The 18,770-nt window shown below is 34.2% G+C and overlaps 3 protein-coding genes across 10 annotated transcripts; all 3 read right to left on the minus strand.

The window, feature by feature from the left end:
* Positions 1 to 311: 311 nt before the first annotated feature.
* Positions 312 to 4,899, minus strand: LOC140879927 (uncharacterized). Its single transcript, XM_073283908.1, has 5 exons — positions 4,239 to 4,899; positions 3,677 to 3,780; positions 3,279 to 3,455; positions 1,156 to 2,999; positions 312 to 844 (listed from the first exon to the last, which is right to left on the minus strand). The coding sequence occupies exons 1-5, from the start codon at positions 4,412 to 4,414 to the stop codon at positions 701 to 703; spliced, it is 2,445 nt and encodes an 814-aa protein (XP_073140009.1). The 5' UTR covers positions 4,415 to 4,899; the 3' UTR covers positions 312 to 700.
* Positions 4,900 to 5,558: 659 nt separating this feature from the next.
* On the minus strand, positions 5,559 to 7,854 carry LOC140884348 (pentatricopeptide repeat-containing protein At4g32430, mitochondrial-like). Its single transcript, XM_073291081.1, has one exon. The coding sequence runs from the start codon at positions 7,681 to 7,683 to the stop codon at positions 5,902 to 5,904; it is 1,782 nt and encodes a 593-aa protein (XP_073147182.1). The 5' UTR covers positions 7,684 to 7,854; the 3' UTR covers positions 5,559 to 5,901.
* Positions 7,855 to 9,053: 1,199 nt separating this feature from the next.
* LOC140881005 (glycosyltransferase BC10-like) lies at positions 9,054 to 15,592 on the minus strand. Of its 8 annotated transcripts, none has more exons than XM_073285949.1 (12): positions 15,237 to 15,592; positions 15,008 to 15,134; positions 13,956 to 14,403; positions 13,339 to 13,437; positions 12,480 to 12,580; positions 12,314 to 12,385; positions 11,840 to 11,930; positions 11,649 to 11,729; positions 10,340 to 10,399; positions 10,123 to 10,245; positions 9,791 to 9,829; positions 9,054 to 9,712 (listed from the first exon to the last, which is right to left on the minus strand). In XM_073285949.1, the coding sequence occupies exons 3-12, from the start codon at positions 14,304 to 14,306 to the stop codon at positions 9,584 to 9,586; spliced, it is 1,146 nt and encodes a 381-aa protein (XP_073142050.1). In that variant the 5' UTR covers positions 14,307 to 14,403; positions 15,008 to 15,134; positions 15,237 to 15,592; the 3' UTR covers positions 9,054 to 9,583. The 8 variants fall into 8 exon arrangements, with proteins under 8 accessions (XP_073142050.1, XP_073142053.1, XP_073142052.1 ...); XM_073285952.1 differs by having other exon boundaries at positions 14,988 to 15,134; XM_073285951.1 differs by having other exon boundaries at positions 14,975 to 15,134.
* Positions 15,593 to 18,770: the final 3,178 nt, after the last annotated feature.

Here is an 18,770-nt window from a genome sequence, read left to right on the forward strand (position 1 = left end):
AAATTTGCCATTGAATTTCCAAAAATATCAAAGATCAAGTATAATCAAAAGGTCCGAAGTGATATTCAAGTTTTTTTTGGGTAAAGACACTGCATGTCCGTTCTTGATTGTCCAAGACCAATCTTACTTTCTGTTCGATTATGGTATTTCTCGTGTGTGTGTGTTGGTTCTTTTGTTTTTTTTTTTTTTTTGCTCTTTTGGTTGTATGTGTGGGAGATAACAGGTTATCACAAAAATTCAATTAATCTTGTGATACATAAACAAAATCTTCAATTATAATTGACTGAATATGTAAAAACTGGTTGAAGCACTGATAGATTTACAAAGGTGGAGACCTGCTATCAAGAAAATGGCACGAGTTTATACATAATCCTATACAGATTAAAAATAGCTTGATAAAAAATCATCTACAGGCAAGAGAAAAAGTAATGGATCGAGGGATCAGATATCACAAAACCATCTAACCAAGAAACAGATCCTTTGTTTTGAGTATAAAATTTTGGGCTTATGTTTTTTTATGAAAAAATGGTCATTTGCAGGGACACGGAGCCACCATCGTGCACGTTTGTGCTTCTTCTAAAGCTTTCTTATGAGTGCTATTAATTTGTATTTGACGAAACGTGAATTTACAGTAAACCAAATTTATATGATGCCCAGAGGGAGAAAGAACTACACAGAATGCATACACATTCAATATACCTCACATTTGAGATAAAAGATTGCTGATTTTTCGAAGCTCGTTGAGTGCAACCGTGGCTGTGACTCGTCCTTCACTAGAAAAACCATTGTTTAAATTCTCTGGCGATCCCTGATCCCGATTCAGTTGGAGGGCAGATTCAATCATCTGCAGGACCAGATGAAACCAGTTAAAAATGCACTGAAGATCAAGGAAAGATTGAATCCGAAGTCCGGGTTTAAGAAAGTAAAACAAGGCAGTTCTAAACTTCAAGGGGAAATTTTTTTTAGTTGGGCGAGATGTTTGTTACAATGGGGTCTCAAACCCGATACCTTATCATAAACTTGAGACATTGGTGACAAATAGGTTATAAGCCAAGGAGAAGTTAATTGGTTATAACCAAGACTGTAAACTGGTTTTAGAAATGAAAATATAAACAATGTCCAAACTAAACTTGCAAAAGACGATTCAATTGATACCTGGATGTTCTCGAGCATGCATTGACCGAGATTACTCAAGCTAACCATCACATCCTGGTCGACTGCATCTCCGTGGCTGGTGCTACATGAGCCATCATATTCATCAGCGATAATAATTCTAGCATCTTTTTCCTGACGACTGCTTGCATTGTGGCCAGTTCTCGCAACTTCAGGTGATGGTGGTGGTCTCTTGAATATTCCCCCATTGGCATTTCTTCCCAACTTCCATAACCATGGGAATTTACCAGATAGAAGCTTTACTTGTTTTGTCCCCATAGCTGATTTTTCCATGGAGTCCTCGTTTTGCTTAAAACTTGGAGGGCGACGAATAGGAGGATCTGGGACCAGAAAAGGGGAGTGTGTTCCACACGACTCGGGATCGTTGGTCTTTGCATCATTTTCATCAACAGATGAGTTTGATGCAACACTACTTCTATCCTGTTCATTTTCCTGATCACTTTCTCCATGAATAGGACTTTGTGGTTCAAAGTAGTCAGAAGAATTTCCTTCACTTGCAGCACCACTCGATGCACTGCTAAGCTTTTGATCAGTAGCATTTTGTCCTTCAGTCTCCACTGGATTCTCGTGGACTGCTTCATCACTTCCGACAGATTCTTTCTCTTCATCTGAACCTAGCTCTCTGGACAGATCCTCCAACAAACTTCTCTTTACAGACGGCATCAAACTTTTTGTAGTTTCACACTTTATTGATGGAGAAGGGTCCGATTCAGTTCTGGATAGGCGCAATCTTACTCTCTCAGACCAACCTTTTTTGCTTTTCACGACTTGTTTTTCCGAGTCATTTTTCTTGCTTTCTTCTTCCTTGTGCAAAACTCTCCATTTCTCTTCCCAGTAGCTCTCATGAACCATCTTCCAAGGAGTTCTTGGAGAACTTAAATCAAGAGAAAGGCTATGGCCCCGAGCAACCACTGACTTCCTACTGCTATATAAGTCGTGTTGAATTTGTAGGGAATTTAGATTTGAATCTAGTGCCAGCGCTTGCAAAGAAGCTGCCTTTGCTATCAGTTTGACAAGAGTTATGTCATCAGGAAAATTCAACAATCTCTGAAGGCAGGCAGTCGCATTCTCAGTAGCAAGCAATGAAGACCTTAAATAAAGTACCATTGAAACTGCAAAAGCAGAAATGAATGCTCCCCTATGTGAGTCGAGAACTCCACTATTGGACTCAACATCAAGATCAGCTGCTTTGCTCAGCTTGGTGTTTTCACGAGAAAAAATTTCATCCCAGATCACCAAAAGGGTTTCCAAGGAAAATTCACGACCAAATAATACACGCAGCCATCGTAGTGCAAAATATTGGGGTTCTACTCCTAGTTCAACAAGGTGGCTGTGAAGAGATGAATCGGCTATGGATAGTAAATGATACAGTGCAGCGGAAGCTTCAATTACAGGGGGAAAGCCACTATGGGAATTCACAAAAGGAGAAGGAGAGAAAAATTCGGCCATGGCAACTGCCCCACCAGCCCCACTCATCAAAGCATCAAGCATGGAATAGGCATCATGTTCCATAAATTTCTCGGATAGCACAACACCAAGTTCTCCTTCGGCTCCATAAGCATCGCTTAGTAAAACAATACTTTGTATTTCTGGATCAAGTTCACTCAGGCAGTTAACTTTCACAGAACTGTTTTCTAAACCATTTTTATATTCCATGGATTCTGAGAATTTCTTGAAGTCAAAATTATATGTTAAGTCATTTTCATGAAATGTGAGGCCATCAAATTTGTCAGCAAATTGGTCTTCATAAAGCTTTCTCACTTCTAAGAGGCGCTCCACATCAACATGAAGAACATACATCAGAGGAGCCAAGAGTTCATGCATACCTACATATGAAGATACAGAGAATCTATAAATATAAATGATTGATAAACAGAACAGTTTTAGAAAATCTATCACAAAAAACAATGTCAATTGCCAAATAGTCAGTTATACGTTCCCACAATAGCTCCATATAATAGGTAGACTAGACACCTTTGCTGCCAAATGCTAAGCTTCCTATTGTTTCCTTGGAACATTATACTAGTACTAGAATATAAATGTGTGTGACTGAAACAGATGAAACAGAATCAAGAATAATATACAAATAAAACTATCTGCTCTACCTTGTCTGTAGCCATACTCTGGATTTTTAAGGCACCAAAGTAATAATATTCGTCTTAGCATGCCTTGGCATGCACTTGTCTGAAAATAGCTACCTCTTTCAGGGTATAAGCGCGTCAAATCTTGATCAAGCATTCTCTCTAGTTCCGCGTTTCTAAAGAAGCGACCCCACATGCTGTCTGCAATGAAAACATGAATAACATAAATTATAACACATTTTCGTGCACTTAATAATGAATCATACAGGTTCTGAAATAACACAATTATAAAAACTGAAATATAATAAGAGTCGGAAATTCAGGGAGAAGAACCAAACCGGGAATTCATATAAGTCAAATTAATCTGTCAGATGATCATAGAGTGACACTTTATGTAGTTGAGAATAAGAATTAAATCGTACCCGGGTTTTGTGACAAAGGATTGTCCATGACAAGTTCAGGAGAAACACCCCCATCCTTTGCCACATGCGGATCAACTAGAAGTTTTCTCCTCAAAGAAGCATACCTGTTGAACGTTAAATCACTAACTATTCTAAAAGATCCATGATTTCTTTCCGGTTGGTACAATATCACTTCAACTAAGAAAGAGGCGTATTAAACAAAGTCCTTAAGATTTTTGCTCTAGCGATATTGGAAACTTACGAAGGGAACAAAAACTGGAGTACACTTTGCAACCAAAATAATTATAATCTAAAACCCCGCAACACCAATTATCGTTAGCACCAAACTCCAAAATTAGCCAAGAAAATATATAAATAATAACATGATTAAAAAAAATGTGTCAGCCGGATTTTGTTTACTCGTGGGAGTATCTTGGATGCAAAAACTTATTTTTTTAGAAAAGAAAAATCGGATGCCTATTGTCCCGGCTCATTCAACCTTGAAACCAGGAAAGCTAATGAATTTTCCGATCGATGACTGTTTAAATTATGTCTTTTGCATATTCGAGGTAATCGTATTCACCTCCTACGAGAATTGGCCGTATCCCGGCGAAGTTCGTCTATTGATGCAGAGAGGGAAGAAGGTAAAATCCCCAAATCTATGCGCCATCGGATCCCTCTAAAATCTCCAAAACGACGCAAACCTCCAGAACACGATGCCGTTTCAGGCATGGTAGTCTCAATAGGAACCGGCGACATGTGTGATTCAACCCTCCCTTTTGATCCCCCTTTCACCTTCAGTTCAGCCCAACTCTCACAGCCCTTGATCACAAACCCCCTCAATTCATCTTTTAATAGCAAAAAGATGGAGTCCCAGAATTTTTATTTTTTTAAAAAAAAAAATGCAATCTTTTGCTCGGAAACCGATAATTAACTGAAAACTGCTAGGATCCTACGGAACGCAATCGAGCCAAACCCATCGATATCATCATCGCCAACAATCCGATTTCATGGAAACCCATTTGAAGAGAGAACAAAAAAATGGCTGCTCAAACAAAAATGAATTGTTAATCAATTGTGAAGGGAGAAAATCCCAAGAATTCATCTAAGGTTAGATGCGCGAAAAAGAAATAATGCGTTGAACAAAAATATCAAAGGGACCCAAAATCTAGAGCGATGAATTGAAGGTGTGATGCCTGGGAGTGGAATTTGAGAGAGAGACAGAAGGGAATATGCTTGTTGTTAGCGGGATCATTTATATATGTGCTATGCTGGTAATCCTCCTGTTAGTATAAATTAGCTTACACAAACACATTTACATGATAATGATTATTTTTCTCAAACAATAAAAATTTATACCAAGAATAATGATTTTGAACCAAGTACATTAATTTTTGGCTTTTTTAAATCAATTTTTATGTTTTATGATTTGGTGTGCGATTATAAAAACATAAAAAAAATCTTATAAAATAATACACAAATCAATTTTATGAGACATTTCTAATAGAACTCATTAAAAAAATTATTTTTTTTTTTACCTAAGCACATATGATCGGATGAACTTACAAGTGTCTTGTAAAAAATAATAAATTTTACAACTATATTTCCTCCACATCTGTTTTTATGGTCCCACCACTTTTATAAATTTGATACCATGATTGTCACGATCTCACATTTAATAAGGAGGCCACCTTAATTTGTCTTCAATTTTCATTAATGCCAATAATTGTTTTGTTATTGTTGAATTTGATTGACCTACACGAAAACGACAGTTAACATGATGTCGAAGATGCATATAATGCAATTAGCAGAACAAATGAATTAAAGAGAGGGAAAAAAAAACATTGCACTTGTAGAATTTTGACAAGAAATCATATGATATAGCAATTTATGGCTTCTCAAAATTGTGGGCAAAACTTGTGTAAATACATACTCTTCGGTAAATTTTCAAAGATTTTGGAGAACTTGAGCTAATTTTCATAAAACTATACATACACTGACTCACTGAGTCATTGATCCACCTTTCTGACCCCCACTGGATCCAATTCCAACTATTCTGGGCACGAAACTATAAGCTCGACAGTTGAGTGCAATTAAGACTCGGATTGAGCTCTTGTTTTTCAAGTTCAACCCCCGCCTTCAAGCTCGAATTCTGCACCGTAACTGAAGCACATGAGGGCGCCACTTCCCTCCACTCGAATCGAAAGCCCATCAAACCAATTCAACACCATTCTGGCACCCTAATATCAACAACACAGCAATTCTTCATCCACCCCCCAACTCAATGTTCTTAATAAGTTGAGTATTTCATCCATTCTTGAATGAGAAAAATCTCCAATTACAAACTTCTCAAATGAACCCTTGACTTCAACGATGCTATGGGCAGCCTCTTTCTTCAATCCACTTCCTCTCAACATTTTTCTAGCCCCTGCTACACTCTCCCACTTTCTATCTGATGCATATAAGTTGGATAGTAAAACATAAGGTGATGTGGTGATGTGATCAAGTTCAAGAAGCCTAGCAGCGGTTTGTTCTCCCCTAAGGACATCTCCATGCAATCGACATGCTGATAATAAGCTGCCTAAAACAACAGCATCATGGCCGCTTTGATGTTTCTGAATGTACTCTTCGGCTTCACTCACTCTCCCTGCTCGTCCTAGTACATCAACAAGGCAACAGAGATGCTCGCTATTAGGGGTTATACCGTAAAACTTGTTCATGGAGTCGAAGAGATATTGACCCTCTTCCGCAAGGCCGGAATGATTGCAAGCTGTCAGAAGTCCAAGAAAAGTTACCGAATCTGGCGTCAATCTCATTCTCATCATCTCCATGAACAATGTGATCACGTTTTCAGCTAGCCCATGATTTGCAAAAGCAGTGATAATGCTGTTCCATGAGACAAGATTACGACATTCCATTCTTTCGAAAATAGCTTGAGCAGAACCAATGGAACCACTTTTTGCATACATGTTGATAAGAGCATTTCCAACGCCAACATCCCAATCTGGCCGTGTCCTAATTAAATGAGAATGAATCTCCTTCCCATGTCTCATGGAAGCCAGTCCAGCAATGGCAGAAAGCAGGCCGGCATAAGTAAAAAGATCGGGTCTTGCATCATTTTCCGCCACCATATCCCTGAAGAAACTCAAAGCCCTTGAATTATCCTCGTGACGACAACAAGCAGTGATTAATGTATTCCAAGATACAACATCTTTATCCTTAAGCAACCAAAAGATCTTCTCAGCTTCTTCCAAAAAATCAAATTTTGAGTACATTGCAATCAAAATGTTTCCAGTAAAAGCCAAATAATCAAATCCAAGTTTTACTATCACACAATGTACTTGCATACAATCAGAAACATTATAGTATGTACGTTCAACGGGTCCTAGTAATCCCGCAAAAGTAAAATGGTCAGGAACCAGACCCCGCTGACGCATAAGCTTAAATATCTCAAACCCCTTCTCTCCCTGCTCATTTTCCACTAGCCCGGTGATCGCTACATTGTAAGACACTAAGGATAAAGAACCGGAAACACTACCACAATAAAAAATTAACAAGGCTTCACTCCACATAAAGCATCTCATATACATCGAAATTAGTGAATTAAGAACAAAACTAACAGCGTCATAGCCTAACTTTACTGCCTGCGCGTGTATTTGTTTCCCAAGCTTTAACTCCTGAATGACAGAACAAGAACCAAGGACACTAGACAAAACAAATTCATTGGGTTTAAAATATTCTTGCATCCGACTGAAAACCCGAATTGCTAAATTGGGTCTTTTTGATTGGACATAGCCAGAGATTAACGCAGACCAAGTGACCAAGTTTTTCCGCGACATTTCATCAAACATTTGGTGAGCTGAATTCATGCACCCACATTTTGCGTAAAAGTTGACGATATCGTTTCCGATTATGACATCTGATTTCATGCCTATCTTTACAGCAGCAGCATGAAGCAAAATCCCTTGTCGAAAGTTCTTCGTGTTGGCGCACTGGTGCAGAAGGGAACCAATTATTTCCTGCAACATTTCTAGCTTGTACTACAAATTCTATTGCAAGAAATAAATTTTCTTGGGGTGGTGAGGATGAAATTAACAATCAGAGACGTTTGAATCGCCATTCCCAGAGATTCTGTAAAACGGGAGGGGAAAAAAAGTGATTTTAATTTATTTTTAAAATAGTTTGCTAGTTGAACTTGGCGGTAAGAATAACGGATCTCTATTAGACTATAGTATTATCTCATTCTTGAGATAGAGATTTGATTGGAGAAATTGTTTTTTTGGTCTTGTATGTTTGTCACTTTATGATTTTGATCTTGTATATTTTTAGATTTCAGTTTTAGTCCGATATCTTTATTTTTTTGGCAATTTTAGTCTTTTTTTATGTGACGCTGATGTGACACCAATACAGTGCTGATGTGGAGCTGACGTGTATAGTACCACGTAATCGTTTTCGAATAAAAAGGACTGAAATTGCCAAAAATCGAAACGTGCTGAACTAAAATTAAAATATGAAAACATAGAGGAGCGAATCGTAAAGTGACAAACATAAAAGACCAAAATTGCAGTTTTCTCTGATTTCATTGGTTCATGCTACACTCACGACGTAACATAGTATTTAATTAAAAGTTAAAACCAAACTGTAAAAATGTGAAGAGCGACGAATAATGAATGTGAGTTTCAAGTTTTTCAAGTTTAAATAAAATTATTTTGATTTTAAACGCCAGAAAATGTTGTTAATTTTTATTATAATTTTAATTATGTTAATTCAAATAATAAATAAAATGTGAATCATCATAAATTTAAGATTAAAAGAATAAATTTTAAGTTCTAAAAAAATTATTAAAATTATATTAAATTAATATTTTCGTACAAATTTAAAAAATAGTATAATAAAAATAAGTTCATTATCAATTAATATATCATATTTATATTCATGGAATTTTTTATTTAATATTTATAAAAACATATTCATTCGATAAAAAAATAAATAAAATATAGTGTTCTAAAAAAAAGTTGTTTAATCAAGTTTAAACGTATTAAAGTTTAAGTGAGATTAAAATCCATTTAAATGAATTTTTTGAACACTGATTAAAGCAAAAAAAAAAAAAAAAAAATCCTCTTTGAGAGAAATTATTAAAATTATCTAAATGAAGATTTTTTATTAGTACATTTCGGAAAATACAAGGTAAAATCGTGTAAAATCATGTGAGCGCATACGACATTACTCATGTATAAAAAGACCAAAATCAAGTGGAGAGAAAATATGAATTTTTAAGATTTGTCTTAAATTTCTTTTTGAAAAACATAAATTACAACTTTTACTTTAAAATATTATATTGAAACAAAAGATTAGCTCTACATACAAAAATTACAACAAAAGTTATGTCAATAAACCACTTTATATAAAAACCAAGTATTAATAAATTCAGATTCGGCCTCAGTGGTTTATACTTTATCCATCATTACACCAACAAGACACTATTTAATAAATTCACACGATGAAGTCGAAAGCTTTGAACTCAAGAGTCAAGACATAAACGATCGGTTCTCTCTCTACAAAGTTTTAAGCTCTCACAATATATTTACAGCTACCTAGTATAAAGTTTAATGCCTTCGTCTTGTGACTCATGTCACACAGTCCACGAACTGGGAATAATACTTCAATGAAGGAAAAAGCAAGTACGAACCAAATCTCAATCAAGCCAAAAAAAGGGACGGCCGATCAAAATCTAACAAATCTTAGGCTGTATAAAGCCAGGAGAAGACCCTAAAATCCGTCCTTCGAGCAAGAAAAGATCATCCCGCCATTCTTCGTTTGAAATCACTCCTGGCTATCGCCCTTTCAACTCGAATCCATCTTTGCTTTTCAATAAAGAACCGGACAACTCTTGTGTCCGCCCAAGGATTAATACTGAGCTTTCACCCTCTAAGGTGCATGTGTAATGGGAATGAATTTCATTAAATTATCTAGAGTTTCTGGTAAAAATTTCCGAGCAAATAAATAACATGGTCGTTGTTTTCCGTTCCATATGCAAGGTTTAATCTGGATTTCTCTCTGCATTTCAAAAGGAATATGTCAAGAGGGGTGCGATGTGGTAGCAGACTTTAAATTATAAAGAAGAAAGATACCGACCCTTCGGTCACTGGTGGCGTGCACACTGTCAACGATAGACTGCAAAAATACAGCTCAAAGTCAAAAGTAAACACGATAGGTACTATTATGCAGCTCGATATATATGCAGATTTGAAGGGCATGGAGCAAGATTTAACCAAAAACGCTTATACTCAGCATGTGATTAATGAACAAAAAGGTCGCGATTAACAAAATCGATGCTGGAACACTAGAATGACCAAAGAGTCAAAAAGTACGCCAGAGAAAACTCAGATTAGGGGGATAAAAACTAAATGTCAAGACAGATGAAAGAGTTGAACAAACTGATTCAAAGCTCAAACGAGTAGTCATACAGTAATATTCTGAAACAGCTCAAAGGTGATGTCCTCAGCTTGGTATGATTTTGGATGCCACTTCATTTCAGACCAATCAACATGTGTCACTGACCAATTGGAAATTCCAGTGGGATCAAACATCTGACAAGGCGAGAAAAAAAATCAATTTTGATTAGCAGGGTCAAAAGCGGAGAGAAAGCATCTTAACAAAATGAAGGTGTAAGGCCGGACTCACATAGAAAAAGGTGGGCAAATAGTGTTCATCGGAATAGCAGTTGAGGCCATCCATTCCTGGCTGTTCAATGAAGGGTTACAAAGGCATAATGGTTCAGTATTACGACATGGCAACCACAATGTCCAAATAAAATTAGTCAAGAAATAAAGTAAACTCAAAAAGAAATGAAAGCAATGGCAGTGGTATAGGATTGGGCTTTCTTCTGTCAGAAATTCGAATGTGCTCTAATGTTTCTATGTACTATGTTTAGAGATTTTAGGCCTAATCCACTCACTTGCATAATATTTTGTTCTCCCCTTTTATATTTGCAGGTAAGGAGCTCAGGCAAAATTCCCGCCTTCTCGGAGACGGTGGTTCTAATATCCAGAACTAAACAAAATAAAAATTCCCTACAGGATGCACTGAATGATGCGGCCTTTGTTTTAATAAAAAAATATTTACCCAAGCACAGATGAGAAGATATGGATCAAAATATTTATGCGTTCCAAAATTATTTGATATTTCCATAAAACGAGATTTGAGGTGAAAAAACAGTGCAGAGATTCGATTTGTTCCTGTGGTTTTAAATTTTACATTTCATGAATGCTGTCAAGGCTAAAAGCTGAACTGATGTGTAATTAAGATAATTGAGCTAAGAGTCCAACCCACTGTTTATCCTATTGTTTCACCCGTCTCTAAAAAATGCTTCTTTTGCTTAAGTTTCATTTTGATGTCTTCTTATGTTTCAGTATGGGAGTTTCCAAAAACAAAAAAGATGGAAATCGAAACAGGAGAGAGCTCATATCGGGGCAGACTAACGCCTGGGATGCTTTCAAGAAGTTCACTCATCCGGTTGACTTAACCCCTTTATTTTACACAACCCATGGACTTAGATTGCACAATCATCTTAGTTAATCATGAACAAACATCTGAAATATTGAAGCAAAGTCCACAAATAAAACAGCTTCGTTTCAAACTCCACAAAACCAACAGCTTGGTTTCTCTCCTTAACCAATTCATCCTCACATCTTGCAGGTAGAATATGGAACAAAGATATACATCAGAAGACTTAGTTATCCTACCTTGACAACCAGAGGTCATCTCCCCTCGAATTTTAAACAGAAGAGAGGTTAAGCAAACATTGGGGTCCAGATGATCTTACAGAGTGTATAATAGAATAACTGAAATAATAACGCAAATGTTTGTTTGACATCAAAATAAATTATGTGATAAATCATGCAGATGTATACCTAAAAGTGATTAGGAAAAAAGTCAAAACCGTGGTGAAAAAGAAGACAGTTGAAACGGCAGAAATCATAAGCTAGATCACCTGGCAGTAATCCCTAAATTTTTTATAATACAGACTGTCAGCAATGATTATGATAGCATGTTGCCGCTTCATTGTGAACCACTGCATTATACAACACCAAATGCATATTACAACAAAACTTAATAATGTTTAAAATTGAACCTACTGCACTTAGTAACAACTATGGAACTATTTCAATAGTATAAATCCACCTGGGCACCCTTCCGAAAGTTTTTTTTCTCAACTTCAGGCAACATGCGTTTAGAATACCTGCCATTTCCATGAGGACCAGGATCCTCGAAGCTACAGAAAACAGGATGAGCACTTAGATTCTGGAACATATATTTGAAGGATGATAAAAAACATAAATTGTGTACTTCATAGAGATATATATGTAAAGTTTTCGAAAGCATAATCTTAACCAGAAAATTAGTGTTCCATATCATTTATTTAGTTTCCATTGTAATGATCCAATTTTCAGGAGCATAGGAGGAGGAGGAGGAGGAGGAGGAGGTTCTGCTGAAATTGGTCTTAGCCGTCAATATTTTAGAGTTCTATATGGTAAGCCACCTATTTATTCAAAAGGATACTACTGATTATTTCCTAAACTAAACAGTAGAAACTAGGGAAAACGGTTGCTGCTGAAGAGAAGATATCCATATAAGAGAGAGTTTAAATAGACTTACGAATCTATAAAGCTGGTATTTGTGTCCATCAGATAGTTGTATACGTGATCAAAATCCCAAAGTGGCACGCAGCTGCGGAATTGATTAATTTATAACTGAGTGCTTACTGGAGTTCAACAAAAAATGAAAAAGTAAGAAAGTCGCAAAGAGTAGATTCTATAGCCACCTGTCCGAAAGAAGTACGAAAAGCTGGTTATCTGGATCTTTGAGTGCATTTGCTAAAAGCCGCCTTTCGGCATCAACCATTGAAATTTTCCCCCATATTACCTTCAATTGTGAATCAGTATATAATGTTTAGGCAACGATAATTGTAAGCGTAGTGTTCAGTAGTAATGTTGTGATGAATTTCTTTATGGTTCACTTATTGAAATATAATATAATAATTATTTTGAAAAATTAAGGATCTACAGATAAGTAAAGCAGATCATAAAACAATGAGAACAGTTAATGATTCCAAAAATGGAAAATCACAAGAATTGTGTTTGAACAAATCTTTAGTGTAGCCCATTAAGCATATAAACCGTGTCCAGTGCATATAGCCTATAGGTGTAATATTTCAAATAAGTTTAAACATGGTTCACGATAACCGGTTTATAGGTACTTTCTTGTGTGTGAGTAAATCATTTAATCCGCACACGATCAAACATGACACTACGTCAGTGTAGCTCATTTTAAGTATATAAGATTGTGTCAGACTGTCGGTGCACACGAATCAAACATGACAATAACTGACTGGTTTGTAGATACTTTTTTGTTTGTTTTTAAATGCTTTCAAATACCAACATGTTCCAGCAGCAGAGAATGAGTCAGAATCCCGCAACCACAAAAATACAAAGCCCACCCACTCACCATGTTTCCAAATGACACTAAAACTTATTTATTACATCATATTTCACCTTTGACTTTCATCACACAAGATAAATTGTCAACAGCACCAAAGCTACAGAGTAAGTTTAACATAAATTATATGTTCAAAAGAGGCCAAACACTTTGAATAAGAATGCATGAAAAGACGAGGATCCAACCTTATCACTACGAATCTCCCGATTGATAAAATAACGACTAAAATGCACAGGTTTGTCTTCTGATGCGTGCACGTAAATAGAGAATCTACCTTCGTTTCCCTAATGAAGCAAAACATAAGGAAAAAAGGTCAACCTAATAAAACCAAATTTCACTGCCATTCAAACATGGGAAAGAAATTCACCACCACTATTTACCAAATCTTCTATCTTTTTTTCTGAGGGCCACAGCATTTAGTTAGTGTTTAGCAATCCATTCCCAAGATTCAGAAATGAGAGAAGTATAATAAATCTACTCCGACAAAAATTGTGCATGTCATGTTGTTTCAGTAATTCACACAAAGTGTAAATCCATTCACTATTCACGCACCAAATAAAACAAACATATTCTAATCATACTACTGTAAATGAAAGAGTGAAAATCTCCAAATGAAATCAAACACACTGTTTCCTTTACATCTTCGAGATATTTATTGCCAAGACCACCGATTAGCCAAAGTCAAATCTGTAAGTTTCGCAAACACACTGCCACTGAATGATAGCAAGTGAACTCTAAAATTCACATTTTCAGCATCAAGAAACACAAAGTACCTTCCTCAAAAAAAAAACACAAAAAGTACCTGGAAAAATTTATCCCATAATTTTTCAAAAGGTAAGGCACCAGGTGTCAGAAACAGGAAGGCAATTTTGGGATTGGTAGATGTATTAGAGGCCATATTCAGAATGTCTCTAATAACAACACGAGAAGCAATTTCTTCATCGGTCAGTTCTCTAGCAGACATAGGTGGAAGCCAACTTTGCAAGGCCTTGCAACCATTAGATGAGAAAACGTAACAAGCTGAACTGTGAGGTGGATAAACATATGTGCAAACTAAGAACAAGCTGACTAAAGAAACCAATATGATTATCCAAGTTGGTTTCTTTAATTGACCATGTTGGCGTGGCCAAGGCAATACTTGCACGTCTTTCATGCCAAAATGCCACGCCTCAATCTGATTTCACCTCAAATTCCGAAATGCACCTTGTTATCCTTAATTTGTTCGCTCTGATTCAAAGAGTTCACTTAAACTACAGGAAAAATTTTAAAAAATACATCAAACTCAAGCAAGATATACTAATATAAATCAACGTAAAATACGATAAGATGTCAGACGATAAAAGATCAAGGACTATGACAGGCCAAAGTAAAACACTACATTCAACATTAAAACCAGTTACTATTCCAATTAAGTGTGAGATAACCTCTAAACTTTGATGCAGACAATTGATCATGAAGTTGATGATAGCTGAAAATTGTAAATTTACGAGTGAAACTGATAATATCAAGTCAAATATATGGACAATTTGAACTCTGCCAAGACTTAATAAAAAAATAAAGAACCATATAAAGTAAGCCCTGGCGCCAGAGGTTCAAAAATCAGACAGTTATTTTACACGAATCCCGGAGTTTCATTATTTATGGATGAAATGATTTAAAGTCAAGGGTGAGACTAAAAAAAAACATAACAGCATTGCATTGATAATATTTTATAAAGGGGTTTGACCGATTAAAATTTATTGTCTACGGTCACCGAACCAACGAACGATCCAGAAATCAATGGTCTTAAGAGTCAAATTACCGACCACCGAAAAGTCAAACCTAACTCCGTAACTTGATTGACAATCATCAAACCTCTTCAAATCACAATCACAATCACAGCGCGCGCGCGTGCTCACATACTTCGGAAACATCAATCAAACGAACCAAAAAAGGTTCGTTTGATTACACCGACCTCCAAACACAAATATAAGACCATACGCTGCTGCCCAAAAATTAAAAATAAATCAACAGCGAAATTCACTAAAAAAAACACATGAATAAATATCCATGCATCTCTGGAACCAAATAGAGATCGAATTACCTGAGTGATTCAAAAACGATAACTCGAAAAGAGGATAAAATTTTCGAATCTCGAACCCAGAAGATCGATAGTAATGCGTACGATTGTGTGTGTATATATATATATGATATATGATTACAGATTACCACGCGGATGAGATCTAGGGCTACTCAATATACGGAACAAATCACTGTGAAATTGCGTGCTCAGAGTAAAACTGTGAAGTAGAAATACAGAATTTGAGCGTGAATCGACTGATACAGGCAGCGTATATATAAATCAACAACGAAGACAGCGGACTCGAAGGTGGTTGAGGCGTGTTTGTTTTGGGGAAAAGTATTAGCGCCTCTGTGTTGAGAGATTTGAATCCTTTTCGGCCTCCGTCCAAAAACTCCAAACACATCACATTGAGGCCGCCGATTTTTCATTTTTTATTTTATATAATAATATTTAATTTATGTAACAAATTTTTTAAAAAAAATTAAAGATGATGTAGTTATTAATTATTTTACATAAAATTATTATTGGCATCTATTTTATACATTCATCTACTATAATACTCTTTTGATACCAAATCTTTTTTATAAAAAAAATGGATTTTAAAAAAAAAGAAAGAAAGAAAAGACAGTCACTGATAATATAAGATTTGATTTAAAATAGATGAAAGCAGCCTGTTAACTGCAAGGCCCATACACATTCTCACGGAGATCGGACTAATTCGAGCCCAAACTACTTAATTTTGGTTTTTTTAGAGAGCAATTTTTTATTAGTGAACAAAAGAAAGTAGATTTTTTTTTTGAAAATAAAGTATTTATTATCTTATTTTTCCAAAAAAAAATAAGATAAAAACTTAAATCTATATTTTTTTTTCAAAATCGTCTCTTTTAAATTAATCTTTGATAATTAAAAATATTATTTATTGTCTGATGTTATACAGGGCATAATTTATTATGATTTTTTTTAATACGACATCTTACTATTCTTTATCTATATTTTAAAATTAAATTAAAATTAATGTAAATCATTAATTTGAAAACAATATAAACTTTTAAATAATTATTTCAATTGTATGAACACACCGCATGCATAGAGGTGCTATATATATCTATCTATACTATTAATTAAGGAAGAGGGTGCTATTAATTAAGGAAAATAGTGAATAGTAACTAACTTTTGGTGAGGTTTTTTTTAATATATGTCAATAATATCATTAATTAGTTTTTTTTTTTTGTTTTCTAAATTTTTATTTACCTTTTTTTACAAATCTTTTTATTTTATAATTTAATTACAAATATTTAGAAAACTAAAATAAATTTAAAAATTAAATTATATTGTACGACGCGTGCTCCGAGACGCTAGTTTTAGAAAAAATTACTAGCTTTGATCGTCACAAAAAAATAATATATATATATATATATACTATTAATTAATACTAGTAATATGCCAATAACAATACTATTAATTAAGGGAGAGGGCCGCGGGGTGAATAATAACTAACTTTTGGTGAGATTTTTTTTAATATGCCAATAATAACATTAATTAGTTTTTTTTAAAATTTTTATTTACATTTTTTTACAAATATTTTTATTTTATAATTTAATTACAAATATTTAGAAAACCAAAATAAACTAAAAAAATAAAATTATGATTGTACGGCGTGCTCCAAGACGCTAGTTTAAGAAAAAATTACTAGCTTTGATCACCACAACAACAAAAAATAATATAATATATATAATAAATAAATAAATCTCATATGAAACATAAAACCAAATATTAACATTATTTTTCAACAGTGTTTCAAATATATAATAAGAATTTTTCCTGTCTGACAAAAGGTTTAATTTCTTAGAAATATGACAAAGCATATCCACATTTCAATTTTTTTCCTTTTCCCAGACATTTCCTATATAATCGTTTGTTCCCAAAGTAATTTTTTGGGTTAATTGCATTCACACCCCCTGTGAAAAGTATAAAAAATATAAAACACTCTGTGTAAAATTAATAGCATTTTAGACTCTATGTTTTAAAAAAATTAGCATAAAATCCCTATGAGGGGGTATAAATGTACCCGAGTTTGTATAACATAGGGATGAAATGTGCTACATTTTAAAAAACTGAGGGATGCATTAGCCTATTAATATTTTTTAGAAAGTTTTATGTCTTTTAAACTTTTCACAGAGGGTGTGAATTCAATTGGCCCTAATTTTTTATATAATTTCTTATAAACGTGACCAAACGTATCACTACTTTGATCACACATTTCTTGTGGGTTAATTGCAATAATCCTCCATGTGAAAAATCTAAAAGTCATAAAACTCCTTAAAAAAATATTAATAGACTAATGCATTTCTCAGTTTTCTAAAATATAGCACATTTCACCCCTATGTTATACAAATCCGGGCACATTTATACCCTCTCATAGGGGTTTTTATGTTAATTTTTTAAAAACATAGGGTCTAACATGCTATTAATTTTACACAGGGTGTTTTATGCCTTTTAGATTTTTCACTGGGGGTGTTGATGCAATTAGCCTCATTTCTTGTTCTAAAAATATAACAAAACATAAATACTAAAACAAACTCAATGTGCCCATTCTGAATCAGATCAGTTTTGTAAAATCGTTGATTATTTATACTTGTTATGGTTGCACGTGATGCGTGCATATTCATTCGATATTTTTTTTATATATATATAAATTCTCCCGTTAATTAAAAAAATGAAATTTTAAACTGTTTTATTTTAATAAATTTTTTATTTCGTTTTTTACATAAATTTAAATGAAACAATAGGGAGGCCACAAAAAAATAAAGAACGGTGATTTGGAGATTATAAAAATAATATCATTATAATATAGAATAAGTATTATATAGTATATCACAATTAAAAATAAATGCTGGAAACACAAAAGACCAATCCAATTTAACTAACTTAAAATTGTAGCACGATCGAGGACATGTGGTAACATTCTACATTCCAATGGTTTAATATTAAAAATAATAATAATAATAATAATAATAATAATAATAATAATAATAATAATAATAATAATAATAATAATAATAGTAATAATAATAGTAATAATAATAACAACATTTTTCTTAGATTATATTTATGTCTTTATTTTATTACACCTACAACACATTTATTTCAAATATTTATTTTATTACACCTACAACAAATTTATTTCAAACTAGTCAAAAATGTACACGCTCTACGTGTGTAAAAGAAATTTTTTTTTAAAAAGCAAATCATGAAGTTAGTGGAAAGTTTTTAAATGAAATATTGGATAGAAAAGGATAATTTTGAAATAAATTATTTTGGTATCCTCAAGATAGTTACTACAACCTACTTATCTTTTATAATATAGAATAGATATCACTTTACACACGTAAGTGTGCCTCAATGCCAATAATAAAAAATCTACGCCCTCTATTTTTCAACGTGGGCTGAATAAATTTTCGAGCTTAACACAGTAGAGCATAAAAACCACATCACTCATCGGTCACGTAAACCACATCAAGCAAACCATACGAGCAATGGTGGAGCCAGGATCCG

This window comes from Henckelia pumila, chromosome 2 (genome assembly GCF_033568475.1).
Source record: "Henckelia pumila isolate YLH828 chromosome 2, ASM3356847v2, whole genome shotgun sequence".
NCBI classification, from domain to species: Eukaryota; Viridiplantae; Streptophyta; class Magnoliopsida; order Lamiales; family Gesneriaceae; genus Henckelia; species Henckelia pumila.